The 17,354-nt window shown below is 40.7% G+C and overlaps 1 protein-coding gene across 26 annotated transcripts in view; it reads right to left on the bottom strand.

Annotated features, from left to right (window-relative positions):
• The window catches only part of NEK1 (NIMA related kinase 1), a 189,364-nt gene that overhangs the window by 105,771 nt on the left and 66,239 nt on the right, over nt 1-17,354 (bottom strand). For 25 of the 26 annotated variants that reach the window (XR_012158623.1, XR_012158624.1, XR_012158622.1 and 22 more), the window contains 3 exons: nt 2,865-3,022; nt 365-424; nt 59-118 (listed from right to left, as the gene is read on the bottom strand). Coding sequence is in view for 22 of the 26 variants with exons in the window: in XM_073341591.1 (XP_073197692.1) it covers nt 59-118; nt 365-424; nt 2,865-3,022 (278 nt within the window). In the remaining 4 variants the exon portion in view is untranslated. The remainder of the gene's footprint in view (nt 1-58; nt 119-364; nt 425-2,864; nt 3,023-17,354) is intronic. The other variant, XM_073341593.1, reaches the window with a different exon arrangement.

A 17,354-nucleotide genomic window follows, 5' to 3' on the forward strand; every position in this document is an offset into this window, starting at 1 on the left:
ATTTTATTACTTAAAGCATCATTGTAAATAGAAAAAAAAGCCAAAGTATTAGGTCTACCTGGTCTCTTTGTCGTTTTTCCTTCTCAAGTAATTCAAATCTTCTCTTTTTTGCAGCTTCCTGAAAAATAAGTATATATTTAGAATTTATTAATGAACACTACTTTTAGCAAATTTAGATCATGGTAGTTAGTACTCCAATGGCAGAGGCACACCCAGAAAGGTAAAAATTAAGAAGTTAAAGGGTCTTTGGAGGAAAGAAATAAGGAGGAAAGGTTTGGAGGTTTTATTTTGCATTTTAAAAATCGTTTTATTCTGGTTTTGGTTTTGATGTAGCTTGAAAACAGGTAGATGGGTGTCTTTATACCTCAAACATTTTCCTCCTTTCTTCTCCTGGATTCATTTTCTTCATTGGAGTTGGATGGGCCTAGATAAAAGGTAAAACTACAAATTAGATAGCTCAGTGCATGGTACTTTCTAGATCCCAAAATAATAGGAAAGTGAAGTCAGGAAGTGAGAGAGCAGTAATTTAAAATGTAACACTATTTTACAACACAGCTTCATTTATTATTCAGAAGTCTGCCTGAAAAAAAAAAAAGATACTGTTAAGATCTAAGGCAAGTTCTGTTGTAATTCTTCATTTGCTCTTGACCATGGGTTCTATCTAGTCAAAACAAATGAGAAAATACTTTTGAAAGCTCAATTTTAATCTTTCCTATTAATTTCCCTTCTCTGAGAATATCAATGCACACTGATCCTCTATGCCCTTCTTAACAAGTTGAAGGTCCCTGGAGATGCCAATCACAGTGCTCACTGGGAAAACAAGTTGGCCTTGAAATTTCCAACTACAGAGTTTGTTCAAACTATAGTGAATACTTTATTCTTATGTAATAACACTGCTAACTGGTATTTACGTTCAGTAAAACCTCAGAGTGACAAACAACAGAGTTACAGACTGACCGGTCAACCACAAACTGCTTTGAAACCGGAAGTACACAATCAGGCAGAAGCAGAGACAAAAAAAAGCAAACACAAACACAGTACGGTACTGTGTTAAACTATTAAAAAATAAAGAGTTTTAAAAAAAGATTTGACAAGGTAAGGAAACTGTTTCTGTGCTTGTTTCATTTAAATTAAGATGGTTAAAAGCAGCATTCTTCTTCTGCATAGTACAGTTTCAAAGCTGTATGAAGTCAATGTTCAGTTGCAAACTTTTGAAAGAACAACCATAATGTTTTCTTCAGAGTTACAAACATTTCAGAATTACCAACAACCTCAATTCCTGAGATCTTCGTAACTCAGATTCTATTGTATTTAGAGACATGTACTCTTCTGTTTGTTGGAAAAGGGCCATAGTTTTGTGGTATAATCTTGTTCCCTTAGCTCCCTCTGTTCAGTCAGGCAGATATTTAAAACATATACTTTGCCTGTCACCTTATACAAGGTCACAGTCAATCACTGAAAGAAGCAGGGACAATATGGTAGAATTACACTTCCTGCAGGCACCACTGTTTTGAATTTCTTCACTTTTGTATACACAGTGTAGTGGTTTTATTTTAAAGTGAAACTTGAATAGATTGAGTCTTGGTATAAGGTTATTTAACAGCACTTATAAATGTCCACCTTCAAGGACAACGTGAAGACCAAACAGCATGGCTTTGTCAGATGTATCTGTACCAGTCTGGCCCCATTCCACATCCTATTGCCAGTTTTCTTCTCCAAACACATTTTCATGCTCCCTCTACTTTTAAAATCCATTATTAAGATCACAAATTCCATTAAAATTTTAAACACAGAATTTGGTTTTGTCCACCAGAGTCCAGTGGTACCTGCTTCGAAACACACGGAATCTTTTAAAGAATAATCCATTGAAAGGACAGCATAACTAGCTACCTAATTTTGTTTTGCCAGGATTTTGTTACACCCCTCCATAGAAATGCAGTTGCTTTAGAAGAGGATCTACTCATTTAGAGGTACCGTCCTCCTCAGTCTAGTTCAACTTCTGCTTTCTCTGAAGAGTCCAGTATATTATGGAGCATGTATTGCATATTAACAGACAATTCACTTAGATGTGCCATCTGTTTGCCAGAAGCTGGGAATGAGCGACAGGAAATGGCTCACTCGATGTTTTGTTCATTCCCTCTGGGGCACCTGGCATGGGCCACTGTCAGAAGACAGGATACTGGGCTAGATGGACCTTTGGTCTGACCCGGTATGGCCATCCTTATCTACTGATCACACTGTATATTTAAGTTTGAAGGTGCTGAATATGGAACAAGTACACTTACTAATAGAAAAAAATAGATCTGAACATCGAATAGATTAACAAAAAAAAATATCTAATACCACCAAGGTCTTATATAGTGCTTTTCCATCAATGGATCTCAAAAGGCCTTACAAAAGGAGATCAGTATCATTATCCCCATTTTACAGATGAAGAAATAGTCACAGAGAATACTCTGAATAGTGACTATTAAAAATAGTTCCAGGGGTTCTGCAAACTTCAGTTGTAAAATTACTGTATTCCTAAAACTGACTGCCACAAAATGAGGTTACTGAAGCCATTCAAGCTGCAGCCAACTTAAGTAGCATTCCAAACCAGACTGATAGTAGTCTCCCAGCTCAGCAATATCTTCTTACAAAATAAGAAAAACAAAACAAAACAAGGCATATAATTGGTTTACCTAAATGCAACTATTTCCTGTGTAGATGTATGTCAATACAACAGATGTAAATGAAAAGCAACAATAATAGGATATTAGTGGACTAGTATTTTAAGTAGTTTAAGTAAGGTAAATCAAATTAGTTAATGAAAACAAAACTTCTGGAAATATATACCTTCCTTATTACCACTCCTGTGCCCTCACCTGTCTAAACTTAGCTAATGGCTTCTTCTCATGAAATTTTTTAGATGCATCGCCAGATTTCTTGATCATTAAAGGCACTCCATATTTTGCAGCAGGTTTGGTAATTTTCTGAGCTGGCACAGCTGAAGCACAGATTTGTCCTTGAGCTGGTCGTTTTACTAAACAAGAAAGGAAGAAATATGAATGGTTTGTCTCATAGTTAAACTTACATAGCTAGTCTTCTTTGGATATTGTTGCATTGCTCTGTCTCAAGTTACCTGACCGGTTATCAAGACAAAAAAGTCTCAGACTAGATTCAGAGTATTCATTTGAGAAAGGGGCACAACTTCTCTCCAAGCCTTTCCCACTTTTATTAGACAACTATCAAAATGGCATCTTCTTCCCAGTTGAGATACTTCCCCTCCAAAAAGTGAAAATCATCTCCTCTCCCCACAGAAGCAGAGCAAGAGAAATTTCAAATACCCAAGACCCCCAGACTAGGACACAAATGTACTCCAGTAGTTTTCTGGAAGTCTTCCTCTCCTCATCCAGTAATTTAAGTTGTTTGAATAAACTAGATGCAACTGTATGAAGCCCATAGGATAATCACTTACACTGCTATCTACAGCAGTTGGGCTTGCATGCAGTACCAATACTAGAATATATTTTAGAACATGTACTATTTTGCCATCAGTCAAAATATGCTTTGGTTGAGATATAATTTCTTTCAACATTTATTGAAACACTGTATAAAAGTCATTAAAAAAAACAACAGAGTTGAGTCTGAAGAGGTCCACATATCTCTTTTTCCTGCCAAACACATAGTTTGAGAGGGCTGTGTTGGCTATGCGTTTGGCAGGAAAAAAAAAAAGAGATGATCTTCTCTAGATCTCTTCAGACTCAAAAGTGCCCCTTAAACTCTACCAAGTTTAGAAACTTTGACTACAGGACATTTCGAGCAGAAAGAATTTTTTTTCCTGCAGTTTCTCTCCACATTCATAACAAATGGGTAATGCTTCTCATCTATGGAATTCCTATCATTGTATTCCTGTCATTTATCAGATTATTAGGGTGGTCTAAAACAAGGAGAGAGACTACTAACAGAATGAAAATCATCAAGTACGAAAATTCTCATTCTGGTTTACAGCTTCTCCCCTCAAATTGTAACAAATGTCAAGTAGCAGATGTGATTCATAGAAGTTGGGAGGGAAGGAAAAAGCAAAATTGTAATTATTACATTAGAAAAATAAGGAGAGATAGAAGTTTTCCCATATAAAGCAAAAGTCTCATAATTTAAGGAATTAACTTAGGAACTCAGTAGCCTTACTACCAAGTGATAACTTGACAGAGAAGCAGACACCTACTTTGCAAGTCTTCCTTGGATGACTCTCTAGCCACAATACTATTAGAAGCACGTGGAAGGGCCTTAATTCCCTCTATGAATGGTCACCCAGCTACCTGATATGCCAACTAGTGCAGTATTTTAACATCTTGCCTACAGCAACTTTGAAAGCTTAAGCCACTGGTATTTTGGATGGAACAGCATGAACAGGATACAAATGGTGTGTGTTTACTTGAGATATCTTTAGAGCTGCAGGAATGACAATTGTGTAACCTTCCCAAAGGAGTAGGTAAGACTGGAACCAAATAATGGAAGAACTATTTCTCAAGAATTATGTAAAGAAAAACTTACCTTGTGCAGAAAGGTTTCTGGAGCTAGAAAAACAACAACCTTATCATCATGACAACTACAGTGTTAATACATAGATAAAGAAACTAATTCCAAACCGTCTTTTGGAGATAATGGTGACTAGATAAATCTACACCTGGCTTTCCTAATCTGGCTAGTCTGATGAATTTTGACATCTGATGATACTCAGATACAGAATCCAATGTACCTGTATAAAAAGCCACTGGGCTGGGTATTTGGTTTTTTAGGGTGATTGGATGTATGACTCTAATCAGCCATACTGGAGCAACTAGTGTAGCGAAGATCACCAGAACTTTAATTTTAATTAATTAGTAGAAGTAGTAATAATTACAGGCCAGGGCCACAGTGTTGAGCACTGTACAGACTTAACAGATAGTAAGCACTTTGGGGCATAGACTGTTTCCCTTCAAATGAAAAATAAAATTAGACTAGCTCAATGAATGAAATTTCCTGGTTGAGTTCTGTCTCATTACCAAAGTATATTAATGAGAACAGAGTCCCTGCTGAACTACACTTCACTTTTAAAGCCCAGGCTGTTAATCATAGGTGGTCCAGGTGCAAATGAAGGAGTCTCTGCTTCAAGAAGTAACTTATCTTTCTGCAGATGCAGCAGAGGTTCCTTGGCTGTCTATCAAGTACAAAAAGCTGGCCTTCTGTGCCTGTGAAGGATGATTTAACCTCTTCCTTTATGTGGACTGCCTTGAAAGGCAGCAGATTCTTCTTTGTCTGGCACATAATTTTCATTGCCTCAGAGGAACTCTGACCTCCACTTACTCACTGGTTTTGGGAGGGATACAAATATTCATAATTCAGAGCGTAAGCCAGCTTCTAACTAACAAGATGCAGAAACAAACTTCCACTGTGACACACTGCTCCATAATTGTCGCTAATGTGTTTCTTGCACCTTCCTCTGAAGCAGCTGGTAATATCAGTGACAACAGTGAATTCAGTGCACTACTGGTGTGATTCTGTGTGGCCATCCTTGTTTTCTTGCAGCACAGGACTGACAGAATTGTAAAAGTGAACTAAAAGGATGTGTATTTTGAGATTTTGGAAGATTGTGCTGCACAAAGTGTGAAGTTCAGAGATCTGGATGTTTTCCTTTTCCTAAGGTGAGGGACCATAACCCTTAGGTTATGCTGTGTTCCAAGTACAGTCCCATCCTGCAAGGCTTGCTTCTGAAAGAGAGCACGCAAGGTCTAGAGTAAAAGTTGACCTGGTTATCAACATATTGCTTGAACTAACCTGCCCACAACAGGACATTTAGATATGATCTGCAAATGACACCTAATATTGCATTGCATCCAATAAGCTGTTCCATGTACTCAGAAGTAATTTCTAGGAAGCATATAGTGTGACATTTAATTGCGGGAGGATACCAATGCAACACCAGCAAACTAGTTGCTGGAGACAACTGGCTCTAGATGACCACTACCAGGAAATGACTGACATGAAGACATTCTGGATCTATGCAAATCTTTACCATGGTGCAAAAATTATGGCCGAAGCTGTATTTTGACCTCTGGGTAAAGAATTTTCTGTGCTGAAATACTTTTGATTTTGAAAAACCTACAATTTTAAATCCTTTCCATCAGCTAGCAAGTTATGAGTAGATCTGTTTCTCTGGACAGGGCACAATTTGTGGTGATGTACATAAATGGGTATAAACAGAATTTAGGACCTGAACCTTGCTGTAATTGCTACTATGCATTTAAGACTCTGGGAGCAGAGCGTAGATTTAAAAAGTTTTATACAGCAACTGTAAACTCTCATACACAAGTGTTCATTTTGTCTGAGCATGCTCATTTTGAGGATTGTTAGTTGTGGGTGGGGAATCTATTTAGGTCTTCCTTGAGAGCTTCTGCTCCAGATTTTTTCTCTCTGCTAAGCAAACTGTCCTATCTTAAATACCCTAACTGTTGATAGTGAACAACAAATTTCTATGCTGGATTCAAAACTGAAGTTTAAACTTCTCTGCATCTCCAGCTTCTAATTTCTCTAACGTTTTCCCAAACAGCCTCACCCTGTAAATTTGGATGTGCAAGTTTTGCAATGATTGCTTCCCATTCATGGATGTAAACATATCTTTCTTGTACTCACTGATTTAGGAATCATTGCTCGTCACAAATCAGACTGAGATCCAGGAAAGACTGCCAAGAAAGCTTTTTTGCACACTGCACCAAGGATGGGACCAGAAAATGAATCCAAGACCTCTTTACTCCCGGGGAAATTCTGCACCACTGCATGCACACAGAAAACAATGTCCCCCTGCAGATTTCTTTGCTTCTCTGCAAAAAGTGACAGGGAAACAAAGGAAAGCTATGCTAGGGAGTCGGGGGCTGAGGACACCCATGGGCGTAGTTTGAGGGGGACATTACCCTCCAACCGGAGGAAAGGAGGGGCACATGGGGTCCTAGACCACTGCCCTCTCACCCCATATCTGTGAGCACAGAGCTGCCCCGCTAAAGGAGGGAACTGCTCAGCCCTGCTGACACTGCAGCTGGACACCGCCTCCTGGGACCTAGTGCTGTTTGTGCTCCCCTTGTGTGTGCTGAGAACCATCCTGTTTTCTGCACAACAGTGAGTGCCCATAGTGGGACAAGGTAATGGGGGCGGGGTGGGATGCGGGGCACGGGGCAGAGCCCAGGATGCAGCATCCCCTTGGCAGCAACTGCAGCTGGGACTCCCCCATTACACAGGACCATCAAACCTCCCCCCCACACACACCCCAAACCTCACTCCCTCAGCACCCGGACCCCCCACTGAGCCCCCCACACCCAGACTCCCCCTGCTGAGCCCCCCACACCCAGTCCGAGCCCCCCACCACTGAGCCCCAGCCACCTTGCCCCTAAACCCCACTCCCAAGTCCCTGTGCATCCAGATCCCCCACTGAGCCAACCTGCACCCAGAAAGTCCCAGAGAGAACCCTCTTACCCCACACCTGTATCCACACACACACACACACACACACACCCCTTTACACTTGGATCCTGCTGGGCTGAGCCTGCCAGCCCACACCTGATGTGCCTAGAACAGACGGGCAGGGCTCCAGGATGTTTCTGAGACAGGCCTGGCCCCTAGGCTGTGTCAGGATCAGGAGCAGCCCCACCGCCAAATCCCTGTCCCAGGGAATGGCTGCAGGGTGATCTCTCACCTCCATGCAGCCAGTGGCCTGTGCTTCCCCCATGCCATGCTGGAGCCTCCACATTTATTTCGGGGTGGATAAAAATCGGATTTTTTTGATAAAATGCTTTTTGAGAGGGAAAAAAAAATCTTATCTAAAGATAAAGGTATCTTTGAGCTCAAAGATCTCTCATCATGGAATAGGGATTATAAATTCTAATTCCATAGTATGGGACAATATATTCATGTATATTCATATTTAAGGAAAGTTTTGTAAATGAGTTCCAATTGTTCATGGATTAGGAACCCAATCATATAGATTATTTAAGTTAATCTTTCTAACTACCCAATAGGACTCAGTGCTCAGTATAGAAGATACCATCAGAGATACTCAGTTTTGCAGTTCTTAAACTGTGGATTTGTGTCTCCAGAGATAACATGCTTGTTAACAGCAAAAATGTTTTGAAATAAAATAAAATAAAAAATTAAATTAAATATATAGAGGTGAGAAATAACAGACCTCAACCCTATTGTCCCTCTGCAAATTTGTGTACACAGAGTCAATCCTTTACCTCTCTCTAAAAGTGCAAAGTTTCAAAAAGTTCAGTGCTGGGGGCGGAATAAATCTGGACAAGGAGAAGAAGTCTGGAGATAACTGTGAGACGGGGGGGACAGGCAGGAGAAACAAAAGTGAAACTGTTTAAGCAGCATATTCCAGAAGTCTTAAGTTCTTTCTGAGTGTAGCCTTTATTGATCTGAGATCTATCATACCATTCTCTCACCAGATGGGAAAACATATAGTGGCAGCAGGCTATAACAGAGACCCAGTTTGGGAATATTTTAATGAAATTCCTCTACCTGGGGGTAAGACAGGCATGCCTGCAAAATGCAAACAGTGCAACAAAGAAATGCAAAGCCTGGTTGCCTCAATGAAACAACATCATGAGATGCGTTCCTTCTCAGGAGGAAGCTGTGTTGAAGATGATGAAAAGAACATGTCTGAACATGCAGGATCAGGTTGATAAACTTTTTTATTTCATACTTCTTTCTTAAGGACTGCCTGTCTTCCTTCTGGACTATTCTTGAATTCTCATGTTTGAGCAAAAAAATATAGTTGTTACCCTATGGTACTAGCATTTTAGATGCAGTTGTGATAAAAAATAAATAGCTGAAAGAGGCAGATCTTCCTTTTATAATTTCACCTTTAAAGTAGTACTGAGTGTCCGTGAATGCAATGAGCAATACTAAATGAGCAGTATGGTAATAATAATTAAATAACTGCATTGACTTTTTGTTTAGGAGAATCCATCTTCAACATACAGGATTCTGAAGACTATCCACCTTCAAGATCACCATAATTTTTTATAGTTTCAGAGTTATCTACATAGTGTTTCAGTAACATCATGTATGTCACACATAGCCACAGTATATCACCTGTAGCAAAAAGAAAACAAAAAAATCTCCATCATCCAGAAACAACCATAGATAAATTTGTGATAAGAATCAGCAGATTACAAAAAGAGGTAATTGATGAAAAAATTGCCCCGTTTATGCAACAAACTTTCCTTTCCATATGATTGAGAAATCACACTTCATTACACAGTCCAGTCATTAAGACCAGGACACAGTCCACCCAACAGAGCAGATGTTGAAGGCAAATTGCTGGATAAAGTGTATGTGTCATAAATATAAAGGGAAGGGTAAACCCCTTTGAAATCCCTCCTGGCCAGGGGAAAGCTCCTCCCACCTGTAAAGGGTTAAGAAGCTAAAGGTAACCTCGCTGGCACCTGACCAAAATGACCAATGAGGAGACAAGATACTTTCAAAAGCTGGGAGGAGGGAGAGAAACAAAGGGTCTGTGTCTGTCTGTAGTCGTCTTGGCCGGGGATAGACCAGGAATGGAGTCTTAGAACTTTTAGTAAGTAATCTAGCTAGGTATGTGTTAGATTATGATTTCTTTAAATGGCTGAGAAAAGAATTGTGCTGAATAGAATAAATATTTCTGTCTGTGTATCTTTTTTGTAACTTAAGGTTTTGCCTAGAGGGGTTCTCTATGTTTTTGAATCTAATTACCCTGTAAGATATCTACCATCCTGATTTTACAGGGGGGATTTCTTCATTTCTATTTACTTCTATTTTTTATTAAAAGTCTTCTTGTAAAACACTGAATGCTTTTTCATTGTTCTCAGATCCAAGGGTTTGGGTCTGTGGTCACCTATGCAAATTGGTGAGGCTTTTTATCCAACATTTCCCAGGAAAGGGGGGGTGCAAGTGTTGGGAGGATTGTTCATTGTTCTTAAGATCCAAGGGTCTGGATCTGTAGTCACCTAAGCAAATTGGTGAGGCTTTTTACCAAACCTTGTCCAGGAAGTGGGGTGCAAGGTTTTGGGAAGTATTTTGGGGGGAAGGACGCGTCCAAACAGCTCTTCCCCAGTAACCAGTATTAGTTTGGTGGTGGTAGCGGCCAGTCCAAGGATAACGGGTGTAATATTTTGTACCTTGGGGAAGTTTTGACTTAAGCTGGTAAAGATAAGCTTAGGAGGTTTTTCATGCAGGTCCCCACATCTGTACCCTAGAGTTCAGAGTGGGGGAGGAACCTTGACAGTATGAAACAGAAATTGAGCAGTGTACAAAAAGTCTAGAAGGTAAAATTGTTAATCCAAGTCTTGATGGGTGGAGCAATGTCCACAATGATCCTCTTGTATGTGCTTGTGTGACAACAGAAGAACGGAATGTCTTCCGTACAGAAACAATTGATACAGCAAAATACTTACAAGAAGTAGCAGTAAAAAAGCTATAACAAACTGTGGGAAAAAACTCAAATGTCTAGTATACAGCTTGGTCATAGACAATACTGCAAATGTATCCAAGATGAGAAGAAATTATTTAGAAAACAAAAGAGTCCCAAGCTAACATACAGTTGCAGTGCTCATTTGATGCACCTTCTAGCCAAAAAGACTTCAGTGTTCCAGAACTAAAGGCTAATGTTGTTGAAATTGCAAAATAATTCCATAACAGCCACTTTGCAGCAGCGGCTCTGAAAGAAGTGGGAGGAACCAAGCTAACTCTCCCACAAGAGATGTGATGGAACGTAGTATTGGACTGTTTTGAGCACTGTATCAAGAACTGGCCTAACCTGAAGACAGTTTGTGAACAAAATCGTGAAAAAACAGATCGCATTGTCACAGACAGAGTTCTCAACGTTGGGCTTAAGAGAAATGTTGAACACATGCTGAGTACCCTGAAGCCTATTTCTGTAGCCTTGAACAAAATGCAGGGAAATAGCTGTTTTATTGCTAATGCTGTTGAAATTTGGAAGGCACTGAGTGAGATCTTAAAAAGAGAAATATGCAATGACAGAGTTAAATTACAAGCATTAAAAAAAAATGAATGGGACAAGCATTATCTCCAGCTCATTTTCTTGCAAATATTTGCAATACTTGGTACCAGGGTCAAACCTTAACTGTTGAAGAAGAGTTGTCTATGACATGGACATCCAGCAATCATCCCTCCATAATGCCAACTATAATAAACTTCAGAACTAAGGGTCAACCATTCAAGAACTATATGTTTGCTGATGATGTTTTAAAGAAAGTCACACCAGTGAACTGGTGGAAATCACTTAAGCACTTGGATTCAGAGACAGTTGAAGTGATAATCTCACTTTTAACAGCAGTAGCTTCTTCTGCTAGTGTAAAGAACATTTTCTTCCTTTAGACTAATTCATTCCAAACTGAGAAATTGTTTGGGACCAGAAAGAGCAGGAAAGCTTGATTTTCTTTTCCAGATTATGAACAAACAGGAAAATGAAGGTGAAGACTACTGAGTTAGCTGCAGAAGCCAATATTTTAAGTTTCTCATGTTGACCTGGCTGACATAGTCTATTTAATTTTTTTAAATATTTCATTTAACTATTTTAAACAATTTTGACAAAAACAAACCTGATTTTAAAAAACTTGGTTTACCTAAATTCAAAAATTCATATGCTTGTTTTGTTAAAATATTATGTTTGCTGTTGAAGAAAAAAATCCAGAATACATAACAGTGTTTTAGTTAAATAAAACAATTTAAATGTCTGTCTGGTGATGTTCTCCTCCTAATACAGCATGGCAAGAAAATCCTCCAAGTATTAATGATTAATCTGTTGAATTGGAGATCGTTCTCCCAGTGACTTCATAAATTGCTGCTTCAATTACCTTTGGTTAATGAAATAACCAAACAATCATTTATTTTCTGATATAGCTGTAAAACTATGATTTATTTTGAAAACTTTTCAGATTAAACAACGTATAGCATGTAGCTTCTAAAAATGAAACCTACATCTCTGAGTTGTGAAGAATATATATTCAGGTTATAATAAGAATGCACTTTTATGTAGAAATCCATGATTAAATAGAGTCTGACTAGTGATTTAAATCATGATTTAAAATCAATTTGATTTTAATCCAATCCACCCTGATTTATTTACTCTCAAAAATTTGTAGAATTTTAAAAATAATGTGCAGAATTTTTATTTTTTTGGCACAGAACTCCGTTAGGATTACCTCTTGCACTCAAAACAAGGATCATACCCCTAGACAATGAGCCATTTGCTTGCCACCAATTAGGTTTTCCTAAATAAGAACAGGGAACATTTTTGGTCTAAAAATAGCCAGAGTCAAGGTGTAGCAAGTTCTATGTAGTGTCTTCACTCTTATCTATGGGATCTTTTAGAAAGAAGTCTGAAGGTGTGACTTCTGAATGTTAGACTACATCAATGGTGGGTCTATTGCTGAATCAAACTTAGGATCCCAGAACTTGTTAAATTTCCTTATTTTATAGAACATTTTAGCTTAAGATTTAGTTTTAAACATAAATCCCCAGTCTGGTCTTAAGATATCCTCAAAGCAGGAGTATAGGAAACTCTGGCTCTATATTTGTTTGAAGACTTTTTTATTATTATTATTAATTATAATTATTGAGTTTTGTGAACCACTGGCTCCATGTCCTGGGAGACTCATGCATTTTGGATCTTCATCTGTGCTTTGTTTTTGGTGGTATGTGGTACTTCCCTTGGTTGTTTACAAGAGGGTGATAAGCATATTATTCATCCTGGTCTGTGGACCTCTTAAGTAAGATGGGGTACTGGGACAAATACCTTGATTGGGGAAACAGCCCATTAGATGGCCCAAGGAACATGAAAGGATGCCTGTCTTCTCCTCCAGGCTGGATAACCACAATTTAAGTACTTTAGGAGAGACCTAGTACCACTCAGGGCTTTATTTAGAAATCCCTTCTGATGTTCATAATGGCTTGTGATTTACTAACTTCCCCGTCATCCATGATGGAGCTACTATCTGAGGAATGGAGTGCTTATGTAACTCTATTTTGGGAACAGACTGCCTAAGGAGCTCCTGATGCTTTAATGTGGGACCAGTCTATTAAAAGGGAGGGACAAAAAGAAAGATCCCTTCTCACCTTTCAGACTCTGCCAGGGAAAGAGGCTTAGAGTGAGGTTCCCTGGTCTGAAAAACTAGACAGGCACAATTTCTATTACACTGCACTGGGAGGCAGTGACCATGAGTTGGTTGAGTTCAGGATCCTGACGCAGGGAAGAAAGGTAAGCAGCAGGATACGGACCCTGGACTTCAGGAAAGCAGACTTCGACTCCCTCAGGGAACGGATGGCCAGGATCCCCTGGGGGACTAACTTGAAGGGGAAAGGAGTCCAGGAGAGCTGGCTGTATTTCAAGGAATCCCTGTTGAGGTTACAGGGACAAACCATCCCGATGAGTCGAAAGAATAGTAAATATGGCAGGCGACCAGCTTGGCTTAAAGGTGAAATCCTAGCGGATCTTAAACATAAAAAAGAAGCTTACAAGAAGTGGAAGGTTGGACATATGACCAGGGAAGAGTATAAAAATATTGCTCGGGCATGTAGGAATGATATCAGGAGGGCCAAATCGCACCTGGAGCTGCAGCTAGCCAGAGATGTCAAGAGTAACAAGAAGGGTTTCTTCAGGTATGTTGGCAACAAGAAGAAAGCCAAGGAATGTGTGGGCCCCTTACTGAATGAGGGAGGCAACCTAGTGACAGAGGATGTGGAAAAAGCCAATGTACTCAACGCTTTTTTTGCCTCTGTTTTCACTAACAAGGTCAGCTCCCAGACTGCTGCGCTGGGCATCACAAAATGGGGAAGAGATGGCCATCCCTCTGTGGAGATAGAGGTGGTTAGGGACTATTTAGAAAAGCTGGATGTGCACAAGTCCATGGGGCCGGACGAGTTGCATCTGAGAGTGCTGAAGGAATTGGCGGCTGTGATTGCAGAGTCATTGGCCATTATCTTTGAAAACTCGTGGCGAACCGGGGAAGTCCCGGATGACTGGAAAAAGGCTAATGTAGTGCCAATCTTTAAAAAAGGGAAGAAGGAGGATCCTGGGAACTACAGGCCAGTCAGCCTCACCTCAGTCCCTGGAAAAATCATGGAGCAGGTCCTCAAAGAATCAATCCTGAAGCACTTGCATGAGAGGAAAGTGATCAGGAACAGCCAGCATGGATTCACCAAGGGAAGGTCATGCCTGACTAATCTAATCGCCTTTTATGATGAGATTACTGGTTCTGTGGATGAAGGGAAAGCAGTGGATGTATTGTTTCTTGACTTTAGCAAAGCTTTTGACACGGTCTCCCATAGTATTCTTGTCAGCAAGTTAAGGAAGTATGGGCTGGATGAATGCACTATAAGGTGGGTAGAAAGCTGGCTAGATTGTCGGGATCAACGGGTAGTGATCAATGGCTCCATGTCTAGTTGGCAGCCGGTATCAAGTGGAGTGCCCCAAGAGTCGGTCCTGGGGCCGGTTTTGTTCAATATCTTCATAAATGATCTGGAGGATGGTGTGGATTGCACTCTCAGCAAATTTGCAGATGATACTAAACTGGGAAGAGTGGTAGATACGCTGGAGGGGAGGGATAGGATACAGAAGGACCTAGACAAATTGGAGGATTGGGCCAAAAGGAATCTGATGAGGTTCAATAAGGATAAGTGCAGCGTCCTGCACTTAGGACGGAAGAACCCAATGCACAGCTACAGACTAGGGACCGAATGGCTAGGCAGCAGTTCTGCGGAAAAGGACCTAGGGGTGACAGTGGACGAGAAGCTGGATATGAGTCAGCAGTGTGCCCTTGTTGCCAAGAAGGCCAATGGCATTTTGGGATGTATAAGTAGGGGCATAGCAAGCAGATCGAGGCATGTGATCGTTCCCCTCTATTCGACATTGGTGAGGCCTCATCTGGAGTACTGTGTCCAGTTTTGGGCCCCGCACTTCAAGAAGGATGTGGATAAGTTGGAGAGAGTCCAGCGGAGGGCAACAAAAATGATTAGGGGACTGGAACACATGAGTTATGAGGAGAGGCTGGGGGAGCTGGGATTGTTTAGCCTGCAGAAGAGAAGAATGAGGGGGGATTTGATAGCTGCTTTCAACTACCTGAAAGGGGGTTCCAAAGAGGATGGCTCTAGACTGTTCTCAATGGTAGCAAATGACAGAACGAGGAGTAATGGTCTCAAGTTGCAGTGGGGGAGGTTTAGATTGGATATTAGGAAAAACTTTTTCACTAAGAGGGTGGTGAAACACTGGAATGCGTTACCTAGGGAGGTGGTAGAATCTCCTTCCTTAGGAGTTTTTAAGGTCAGGCTTGACAAAGCCCTGGCTGGGATGATTTAACTGGGAATTGGTCCTGCTTTGAGCAAGGGGTTGGACTAGATGACCTTCTGGGGTCCCTTCCAACCTTGATATTCTATGATTCTATGCTGCTTCAAATGGGGATTCACAGGAGTAATAGGATTCTCTTTATGCCCAGACATGCTACAGTGTGGGAGAGTGGCAGTGAGTCCAATACAGATCACCATAAGTGATCCCTTATACAGGAAAAGGGCCTCAGCAAACAAGCATTCTCTGAGGTGGGAAGGCAAAGGCAAAAATATTTAAATTTGAATTTTATATCACTTGCTCATCAACTATATGAATTACTTCCTGATGAAGGAGACACTCACTTCTGTCTATCTGGGAGCTGGAGCCTTAGAGTTTGCAAAACTTGCCCCCTAAGTAAGCTACAAGTGGTTCTCAGCTCCTTGGGAAGCCTCATGTTCCTCGTCAAGCCTTTCCACAGCACGATCATGACTGTGAATGGGGGAGATGAGATCCCAGCATGCTGATTTGACTTTAAATTCTCATGCCCTGGCAGATCAAGGGTTGGCTGTTTGCCGCAGCAAGGCATAGCTTGCCCTCCGAGTCTTCTGAAAAGCTGCCTATCGCATATCTTGGACGTGGCTTGATGCTTCCTGGTGCTTCTCTACCTCGTTAGAAGGGGGAGCAGAGGAGCCCACTCAAGTGGCGCTGTTGCGACAGTCCTGGAACTGACATGACCTGTAGCCATTTTGTGTATGGATTTAGCATAATCTGCAGCCATCTTGTATGCAGAGCCACCGTAAATTGGTAACAGAAACCATAGTTGGGGAAATTTAGCCTTGGCTTTAGCAGATAGAAGAAAATACTGCAGCATTGCTAACAGGGATAGATACAGTAAAATCACAGATTCATGGGAACAGAAGGAAATATGGACAAGCTAACCTTGTTTCGGCAAGTTTCTTTACTGGGTGTCTGATTTTTTTTGTTAAAAGTTGCTTTTGTCGATAAATAGAAATTATAAAGTTTTTGCTGTTCCGAGGGAAAGTGTTTTAGACCATTAGACAATATTTTAAGAAATTAGAGAGTGTATTGTGCAGGAGATGGGAGTCATGTTCTGCTGCTGATTAACCATTCCTACCCTGAGTGTGTATCCCACCTCCAAGTCATAAAAATAAGCAGACCTTGAGATGTTTTAACAAATTTTGAAAAAACACAAAAGCATGAGTAAGCAAGCACTAGACATGGGAACTCCCTATATAGTTATGTAAAATGAGTGGTTAGAATTATTATATAGTTGTGTTTTGAGTAAAATAATTGGTTATGGTATAGATAAGAAGAGGAGACTGTTACTCACCCTGTGCAGTAACTGAGGTTCTTCGAGATGGTTGTCCCTGTGAGTGTTCCACTTTAGGTAAATCTGCATCCCTGCGCCTGTGATCAGAGAATTCAGTAGTAGTGCCTGATTGAGTCATATATGCGCTGTCCCTATCTCGCGGCACCTCTGAATGTTACGTAGCACTGTGCGACAAACCTCCCTCAGTTCCTTCTCTATCACAGAGTCTCTACCATGAAACTCTGAAATTGACGGGAGGAAGGAATGTAGCGGAGCACCCACAGGGATAACCATCGGGAAGAACCTCAGTTACTGCACAGGGTGAGTAACCGTCTCTTCTCTAAGGAGCGACCCTGTAGGTGCTCCATTTTAGATGACTACAGAGCAGTGCTCCTCAGGGGAAGGAAGGGGCTTTGGAGGTGCAGTGGCAACAAATAAGGCTGTGAGTCCAAACAGAGCATCCAGTGACGAGTTTTGCCCTATTGCGTAGTGCTCTGTGAATGTATGGGATGATGCCCATGTTGCTATTTGCAGATGTTTATGATAGGTACATTGTTGAGGAAGGGTATTAATAAAGAATGCAATCTAGTGGAGTGTGTGCGGGTCCCTGGGGGCAGGGGGATGTTGTAGTTTTTGCTGGCAGTAGCAAAAAGGTCAATGCAGCCAGAGTTCCATGTCTCCGTG

Source organism: Lepidochelys kempii, chromosome 4, assembly GCF_965140265.1.
Source record: "Lepidochelys kempii isolate rLepKem1 chromosome 4, rLepKem1.hap2, whole genome shotgun sequence".
Lineage (NCBI taxonomy): Eukaryota > Metazoa > Chordata > Testudines > Cheloniidae > Lepidochelys > Lepidochelys kempii.